At 50.1% G+C, this 9562-nt stretch overlaps 1 protein-coding gene across 1 annotated transcript; it reads right to left on the reverse strand.

The window, feature by feature from the left end:
* On the reverse strand, positions 5949–8989 carry FAM43A (family with sequence similarity 43 member A). Its single transcript, XM_018046503.1, has one exon. It carries the CDS (start codon positions 8037–8039, stop codon positions 6771–6773), a length of 1269 nt encoding a protein of 422 aa, XP_017901992.1. The 5' UTR covers positions 8040–8989; the 3' UTR covers positions 5949–6770.

Raw genomic sequence — 9562 nt, forward strand, 5'->3', positions numbered from 1 at the left:
TTTCCTCGAAGAGTAGCTGGGTTGCTTGCAAACTAACTTATCCCAATACAAAAAGATACAGGGGTATAGGGAGAGAGGTGGGAGGGGGGTTCAGGATTGGGAACTTATGTACACCTGTGGCGGATTCATGTTGATGTATGGCAAAACCAATACAGTATTGTAAAGTATAATAAAATTTTAAAAAAAAAGATACAGGGGACAAGAGTGTAGGACTCTGAGTCAGGAGATCTGACTTCTGGCCCAGCTTGTTGAGTGATCTTGGACACATTATTTTATGTCCCCTAACCTGGCTAGGTGGAGCAGTGGTAAAGAATTTGCTTGCCAATGCAGGAGACACAAGAGACAAGGGTTCAATCCCTGGGTTGGGAAGATCCCTTGGAGAAGGAAATGGGAAATCTCTCCAGTATTCTTGCCAGGAAAATTCCATGGACAGAGAAGCCTGGCAGATTACAGTCCTTCGGGGTCCCAAGGAGTCAGATAAGACTTAGCAACCAAGCATGCACAACCTGGCCCTTAGGTAGAATATCAGTCTGCATTTTAGGACACAGCATGGCCTCCAAGTTTGGAGGTAATGAAAGGGATGTCTGTCAGGCAACTCCTGCTCTGCCTTGGCCAAGAGGAACATCACTTCCAAATTAAACTGTGGTGATGGCCGAGGCCACAGTGAGACCTAAAGGTGTTCCCAAAGCTCCAGACAGTTTCTAGCCCACAGGCAGATGTTTCTTCTATTCTTACCTACTAGGAGATAGAGGAAAGCAGAAACACATTTAACTTTAACCTTTTCTCCTTTTTAACTCAGAATGTTAGTTTTGCAATTATCAAACTGCAAGATCAAATCAGTCAATCCTAAAGGAAATCAACCCTGAATATTCACTGGAAGGACTGATGCTGAAGCTGAAGTTCTAATACTTTGGCCACCTGATGCAAAGAGTTAGCTCATCGGAAAAGACCCTGATACTGGGAAAGCTCGAAGGAAAAAGAAGGGGCAGCAGAGGATGAGAGGTTAGAAAGCATCACAGACTCAATGGACATGAATTTGAGCAAACTCCAGCAGAGAGTGAAAGACAGAGGAGCCTGGCATGCTGCAGTCCACGGGGTCACGAAGAGTTAGACATGACGTCGTGACTGAACACGTCGTTCAGGAGGTCACCAGCTCACTTTTATCTACAAGGATTCTGAGACTAGAGAGAGAAAATGACTTGACTGGCTCAGTGCAGCCAGAGTCCAGATCACTTCAAGGCCTGGATTCAAGACTCTCCCTGAAGATGTCTGCCATACCACATTATGTGAACCTTCACTTGGCTCAAGTTACAGGGAAAGATTTGGCCCATGATTCCATTCAAAGACAACTACAAGTAAACCACCCTTCTTTAACCAGAACCATCCTTCCCTTAGAAGATTAGGGAAGTTTCAAGGAAAAAGTTGAGAACTGAATCTACCTTATATAGAGTAGAGAAGTCAACTGAATCCCAATCCTTCCCTCCTTTCCTTAAAATATATATTTATATATTTCCTTAAAATATATATAAAATATAAATATAAAATATATAAATCCATATATCCTTAAAATCTTGACTCCTCCATCTGAGTGATGACCTTGAACTTTATCAGCCCTATTCTCCTATCCTGAAGTGGAATCACCCCTTTATTCCTTCCTTAGCATTACCTGAGCACCTACCAAGTGTTGGGCTCTATGCTAAATTTGGTGGATCAGACAGGCCTAAAGTTACATGCCTGTCCTTGGAGAACTGAGCCAACCAGGAATGATACAGATGATCAATAAATATGGTACCATCGAAAGAGCTCCCCCACCCTCAGACTACACCTGCTCTTCTAGGGCAAGATCTTGCCAGAACAGATCTCAAAGGTGAAGCAAGTGGAGACCAGGTTCCTCTGGGGACTGTCACTCTACTCCTGCAGCAGGGTCCTTGCCAGGAAGAGACACCTGGCCCCTCTCCCTCCAGCATCATGTGGCCAGTAGACATGCATGCACACTTGGGGGGGAGAGTGGCCTGTTGATGAAGGGCACACATGTTTATTATCCAGCATCTACCATGTGTAAAATGTAGGGACACATTAGAAAGAAAGAAACAGCCAGTTTCTGGATCCCAAAGACAAAAACCTAGTTATGAGCCATTAAAACTGGAGGAATGTGAAAAGAGGAGTTTAGGAGTTTGAACCCCATGGTCATGGTGTTTCCTTGTATGACCCTGGGCAGGACATCACCCCTGTGTGCCTCATTTCTTCATTTCTAAGTGGGGGCAGGGCCAGAGCATGCCCTGGGATTGCAGGATTGGTGCTGATGAATGACTGCTTGGCTTATTTTTCTTTTAAAGTTTGGGCTTTCCTTTCGTTTATGTGACTCAAGTCTGAACTAGGTTTGTGGAAAGGAAGAGAAATGAAGCCAGGGTCAGGTAGAAAGCTGGGTAATAGGTGACGCCTGAGGGGAATGATGTGTTACAGGAGGAACTGGGATTGGAGAGATGAAGAGGAGAAACCAGAAAAGAGGCAGTCACAAGGGCTCCACTCCTTGGGGGTAGGAAACAGGGGCCTTTGCTGGTGTCACTGAACAGTCCTAGAAAAGTGATGGAATTAGTGCTAAGCTCCAGGGCCACCTAACCATTCAAACCATCAAAATGATGATTACTTAAGGCTGTTCAAATTAGGTCACTCCAGAGCTGGGGGCACGGGTGGCATATTGGGGTGGTCCCAGGCATTTTGTGAACATGGATGAGCCAACAGAAGCAGGAAAGGCTCCAGCTAACCATAAAGCCAGATCCAGATGTGCTGAGCACATGGAACATTCTCCCAAATAGATTATGTGCTGGGTCACAAAGCCAGCCTTGGTAGATTTAAGAAAACTGAAATCACATCACGTGTCTTTTTTGACCACAACATTATGAGACTAGATATCAACTATAAGGGAAAAAAAAAAACTGCAAAAAACATAAACATGTGGAGGCTAAACAATATGGTAGTAAACAACCAATGGAAGAAATCAAAGAGGAAATCAAAAACTACCCCGAGACAGATGTGGCCAAGTATAGAAAAACTTGGTGCACAGAATACAGAGTACCATGGCCCCAGGGGCCTGCCTGCATGCCTGAAGCCCTGAATAGTTTCCCACGTATCAGACGGGGCTCCTAGCCCCAGCTGTCTGTGCACATTTCTAGCTCTGTTGTGCATCACTGACCAGCAAATATTCAGGCTACTGATGCATACTACACAGAGCAAAGTTCTGCTTATTCCATTACTAAATCCTGGTAGAAATGAGGGCAATGAGCTCGTAATAGAATTATGTTTCTCATGGTCCTTGGCAACTCCCATGAGGTTTTCTAATCTCCAATGTGGTGCCAGGGGTGGATTCTATCAGCCAGATCTTTCTCCTTTCACAAGCTGAACTCTTAAAAGGAGCTCTGTCCCTGGGAGGGCATCACGCTTGCTTAGTGTAACAGGGCCTTTCTAATTTGTTTAAAATCTACTCTCCTGCTGACTATGGGGCAGTGTGAGAGAAGGTTTTCTTTAGGGGGGAGCATGTGTGTGTGTAGAGTGGGTGTTTTGTCTGACACTGTAATAGTTGAAAGGGTACATAATACTATTGTTTCTTTTACACCATCCTGTTCCTCCCTCCTTCTGCCTCAACACACACAACAAACTGTGCAAATATGGGATGCTTGTGCTGAGGGAGGTGGAGGAACATCTCCTCTGTGGATGTACACGGCCACCCCTGCAGCCATCTCTCTTGCCACCAGAAGTCACTCCTTATCTCATGCAGTCAATGCCTCCTTCTGGGACATGGAGGATTACTCACGCTGGCGAAGAATGCGGCAAGTGTCTCACTGCATTTAAAGTACCATCAGCTTGTAAAGGAGAAAGAGGAGCCTCACCTTGCAAGACAGAAAAGCTGTTTGACGAATAAACCAGACCTCAGGTGCGTTCCATAAGTGTAACTTGTATGTCCTCTGCCTCACTGTACTTATGTCACACCACTCTTTTCCCTCTGAGTGTTATGAGTAAATTGGTTTTCGGGTTTTTGTTTTTTTCATTCAAAACATCTCTCCTTACGCTAGTGATATCATCCCTGGAAGACTGAGATGTAAGAAGAGGTGAATCATGTATCACCTTCCTATCGCATCTAGAATTACAACAGCCAGAGCCCTGGGGTGCAGTGGGGATAAAAGCCAAAAAGTAGAGCGGAGGAAAGAGGGAAGGGGAGGGTGCAGTGGGGTGGGTAGAGGAAGCTGATTCTTCTGCAGTCTGCTTATTTTCTTCTTCCTCCTTCCTCACCCTCTGAACACCCCTTCCCTATTTATAAATCAGAGAATAGGAAAAATCAGACTTTAAAGACATAGTTGCCTTATATTTATTGATGGTATTGGTGTTGAATGTCATTCGTCTGAATCTTCTGACCCATCATTGTAACCCCATTAATCACAGACAAAAGCCACCATGGCATTCTCTCTGGACTCAATCGGATTAAGAAGGATGACATGTAGACTCTGCCCCACCTCCAAGTATTTGTCAAATGATCTTCACCCTGATTAAGGCTCTCATCCGTTTCAAACAGCAGAGGAACCTGGCCGTGTATGGCAACAATTTGAAATGTGAGATTAAGCATGCAAACTAGTGATGGACCACATAGCTGACTTTCCTGACCTCTCTCTACCTGGGGGTTTGAAAACATCATTCAATAATGTGTATCTGAGGTATTCAGGAAAAAGGATAGGGACTCTCAACCAAGTCAAAATATAATAAAAGAGAAAGATAAAGATGGACCTTGTTCTAAGGCCCTCAAGAAGTGACTCTGAATATTTTTCAAATTCCCACCCACCCACACTTGCTTTTCTAATAAGGATCACCTATTAACTTCTGTTAATTAGGAAAAAAAATCTCTTCTCCCCACCCCCCCCACCCCTCCTTCCTCTATGGTTTCAGTGAATTCTAGACTCCTTAAGGATCACTGGGCGTATCTGCTCAGAACACATTTACAATGAAAACAAAACCAAGGGCCTCAGGACAGCAGGGAAGGCCAAGAGAGCAATCAATTTCTACAACTTAGGAAAAAAGGGCCCACAGGAGCAAAGGGAAAAAAACAATTTGCAGAAGGCACAGTTTTGGCAGCATCTTATTACAGCTTCCAGCTGATCGGGTGCAGCCAAACTCGAGACATCTGTTTGGAGTTTACAACAGAAACAAACACAGAGCAAGCATGCACACGCTAAGACACACACACAGACCAAGCTCTAGCAGTCCTTCTCCGCCTTGCCCTCCAAACCACTCTCCCACTGGGTCAGGCTGGGGTGTAGAAGGAAAGAAAATGGGCTTTTCCACCTGCTCCCCACCCCACTCCACCTGCACTGTGACTCATTCAAGCCATGACTAGAACTTAACTTTCCTTTCTCCTCGCTTTTCCTTTCAGGAAAAACAGAGATGCTCCCACTCCTTAAGAGAACCTCATAGGGACTTCCCTCCGTTCTCTAATTCTCATCTTTACAGCTCCTTGAGCTGTTTGGGAAGGAAAAGGTGAACCACAGGAGGTGGTAAAACCCTAGAAGACCTTGAAAGTTACCCCTCCCTAAATCACCTCACAGGTCTGGCAGTGAGGACCTGGCACCTCCAAGAATTGCCTCAAAGAGGTCAAAACAGCTGATGCTTATAGAACTGAATAAGCGAAGAATCCGGACCTAGCTGCAGTACCCAGAGTTTCAGAGGACAAGAAAGGCCTCAGACTACGCAAAAAGCAGGTTCCCCCTTCTCAATCACCTCCAAGCCCTTCGAAGGACAAAGACGAGCCTCCCAACCCTATCCTAGTCATAGTTACACCCTCTCCCGCCCACCCCCATAGCCAAGCATTTTCTGAAGCAGCTTTGGATGCTCACCTGTTCTGTCCAATTTTCCTCTCTATTCTCTTCCCCACTGGCGTGCAAACAGAACCAGAGCACGGCTACTCTTAAAAAATAACAAAATGTTTTATACACATTTCTGTATATACAACTGAACAACATTTTACATGTTCCTTTTGCACAGCAAAAGATATAAACATTGGACTCTGAGAACACAGTTATGTACAAGGAAACCAAAAAGATGTCAAAAATACTTCACAACAGTGCAAAAATATTTTACACAGTATCACGGAGTGAGATCTTTTGAGCAGGAGCAAGGTGTGTGTGTTTCTTAAGGAAAACTTTTTCTAGGTATTAGATGTCAATAACTGTAAACAAAATGCGACTTTCTTTCACCCCTCTCCCTTCCCCACTAGTTATTTGAGGAATTTGGCAGAATTTCAAGGGTCTGAGTCTTGAGGTAAACAACCCAAGCTCTCGCACCAAAAAGACTGGGTCCAAGGAGGTGGCATTAAAGCCTCAAACACTGTGAAAGCAATTAAAAAAAAAAACCAAAAACTGCCATGTCAATGACAACGCTAGGCCTTCCCAGATGGCCGGTGGGGGAGGAAGTTAACCCCTCCTCCTCAGGCCCCAGCTGCCCCACAAACAGGAAACTTGCTAACACCAGCGGCCTTTCCCTTCCCCAGACCCCAGATGGCGACCTCTTTCCCCTTCCTTGTAGGGTTCTCCTCCCCCGTATCTCCACTTGCAATCTGAGCCCCGCTTCAAACACAGCCATTTGTATGGGTGTAGAGAGGGAGGGTCTGGGCCTCAAATGTCCCATTTCCCCTTTCCTGGGCCAGGTCGGGAGGTACGGAAGTGGTGGAGAGACGCGTCGGGGTCACGATCGGGCGCCAGGGGCGCGCACAGGACATTGCTGGGAGCTCAGCCCGAGTGGGGCTCGTCTGGGCTGGCGCAGTCCGCAGGGCCGGATGGGTCCCCGGCGGTGGCAGTGTTGGCATCCGGGCCCCCTCCTTCAATGGAGCTCTCGCTACCCGTGCTCTCGCCCGACAGCAGGCGCGTCACCCGCAAGTCCGCCTGCAGGCTGCGCACGTCGTTGCCAAAGCTGAGCTCGCCCAGGTCGTTAATAAGCTGCGAGAGCTCGGCCCTCATGTCGGAGGTGCTGCCCAGCAGCAGAGGCGACCCAGCCTCAAGGCCCGGCGAGACCCCGCCGCCCCCTAGCGCCTCCTCGTGGCCACTCTCCAGCGTGTCCAGCAAGTCCCCGCATTCGAAATGCATGGCCACCACCAGCGCCCGCTTCGCTTCGGCCTCTGGCTCTGCCGGCTCTCCCTCCCCAGCTCGGTCCTCCTCCTCCTCGGGGCAACCCTCCGCGTGCTCCTCTTCCTCTTCCTCCTGCAGCTCCTGCTCCTGCTGTTCGCCGAGCAGGTCCTCGGTGATGGAGCCGAGCTTGGGCGCACTTCGGCTGCGCTCCACCGGCGGTTTGTAGCAGCAGGGTCCGTGCAGGAGCAGCTTGCGCAGCGGCACTAGCGGGATGGTGTGAGCGCCAACCAGCTCCTGCTGCTGGTGACGCGCATCGTCCCGCCGCTTGAGCCGTTTAAATTCCGCCAGAGCGTTGGCCGACGTCTGGTAGAGCAGCAGGGCCATGGCCTGCGCCTTCTCGGGCTTCGACACGAGTACCGCGTGACAGCGCAGCATGACCGCCTTGTGCTTGAGCTCGTGCCGGTACACCCAGGCGAAGACCTTGGGCAGTCGCGCGTCCGCCACACAGTAGGTAACGCGGTGCAGCAGGTACAGGTGGCCAGGGCGCCGCAGCGCGCGCTCCTCGGCGTGCACCATGCGGATACCCTGCGCACTCACAGTCAGCTTCATCTTGGTGCCCTGACGGCCCGCCTCGCTCTTGCTCCAGATCTTGCCCACCGCTAGGTCGGTGCAGCCGTCGCCGCGCGCCTGGATGGTGGTGGCATTGCCCAGGTAGAGCACAGTATAAGTGGGGTCCTCGCTGGTGATGTGCAGTTTCTTGCGCTTGGAGCGGAACATGCTGCCCACCCGGCTGAGCGCGCCTTCGGGGCACGCCCTCGCTAGCGAGCTGAGCGCCGAGTAGTGCAGGCTCACCGCGTAGCCCTTGGGCTTGGACGCCTGCCGTGGCGGCGCCTCGGCCAGCAGCTCGAACTTGTGCTTCTTCCACGGCAGCATCTCCGGAGGGTGCCCCCGCGCAGCTGGGCGGCGGCGGCAGAGCGCCGGTTGAGAGCCCGGCTGTGCCACCCGCCCCGGCCGGGCTCGGCCCGGGCAAGACCGAAAAATAAAACTGCTGGGAGTGGCCCAATCAGGAGTGGGGGCGGGGGAATGGGGGTGTATAAGGCTCGAGAACCCAGCAAAAGAGGTAGGGGTCGAATTTCTTTCCTTTCTTTTTTTTTTAAGATTTAACTGCAAGGGGGAGGAGGGAAGGAGCACACAGATTTACCCCAGCCTGAGCAGGATCAGGGCAGAGTCTTAAGCAGGCAAAATGAGAGAAAGACAGCACAAGAGTGGGGCGGAAAACGTCTTTAGAAAAAAAGAGATGTGCGCGTGCAAATAAATGAGAAAGCCCCCAGAAAAAGCAGCCGGGGTGGTGCGAGAATACGCAGGAACTCCTCGGCGAAGGTGAATAAGGGCCCCTCTCTCTCACACACACAGTCGCTAGGGCCAGAAACCGCGGAAACTCAACCGCGAGTGTACCCAGGGGTCGCTACTCCCCACCTCCAAGGGGTGCTGGAGGCAGAGAGCCCCTTGGTTGAGCGGGTCCCAGAAGCAGTTGCTTGCCCCAAGTTCGCTCCGATGGTGGGTCCGGATGGCCGCGGCGGGCCCCGTGCAGCAATCCCCCCGTGGCTCACTGCATCTTCCCACAGGCAGGACGCCGAGGACTTGGGCTCCGCGGCTCACTGTTAGGGCTGGCTCGGCGGGGGCAGCGCGGGGCTCCGAGGGCCAGGCGTGCGCATGGTCGGCTCCCGGGACGGTCGCTACCTCATTTCTTTTCTCCGGAGGGTGTCTGACTCGGCTCCCGGGATACCCTGGCTCGGCTGCCAGCCTTTGCAGCGCGCCCTCTCCGGTGCTACGAGCGGTAGCTGCCTCGCCAGCCTCACATCCTTGCCGTCCGAGAGGAAGATCTCGGGTAAATATAGGCCGGCACAAACCATTCGCCGCGCGGGGACAGGGGAGGAGCAGAGACAAGGATCTGTTTCAGGCTTGGACGCCTCGCGGTTTGCCAGTCTCTTAAAGGGATCTGGTTGCAGCCATTGGTTGGGGGAAAGGGGAGACCGCTCCAGTCTGGCAATTTCATCCCAAATTTACCAATATCCCCTATATCTACAGAAATCTCCAACCCCGCAGGAAAAGCAACTTGAATTCTGACACTCCACCCCCAGGCTGAATTGCAACTCACTAAATAAATGTATGTCTCCATCGAAACTTCTGGGGGAGGCGCTGGAAGGTGGGATTTAGACTCTAATATGCAAAAAGGTTGGGGAAATAGTAATTCTTTATGTGTATGAGAGCTTTCTGAGAATGACTGGGTGCTGTTTTTTCCCGCAGAATTTTATTCTTTCAAAGAAAATAAAGAAGGGCAAAGAAAACATCTTTCACTCTCTTGGAGCCCTTTCTCCACAGGTGAAGAGCAGATAGTGAAAAGAGAGATGAGTGGTAATAAGATGGTTGGAGTGGACACTAAAGTATGTATTTGA

Source organism: Capra hircus, chromosome 1 (assembly GCF_001704415.2).
Source record: "Capra hircus breed San Clemente chromosome 1, ASM170441v1, whole genome shotgun sequence".
In the NCBI taxonomy this organism is placed as follows: domain Eukaryota; kingdom Metazoa; phylum Chordata; class Mammalia; order Artiodactyla; family Bovidae; genus Capra; species Capra hircus.

Bases quoted from the DNA above. Each gene is read 5' to 3' on its own strand.
- FAM43A (XM_018046503.1), bottom strand. From the start codon at position 8,039: ATGCTGCCGTGGAAGAAGCACAAGTTCGAGCTGCTGGCCGAGGCGCCG.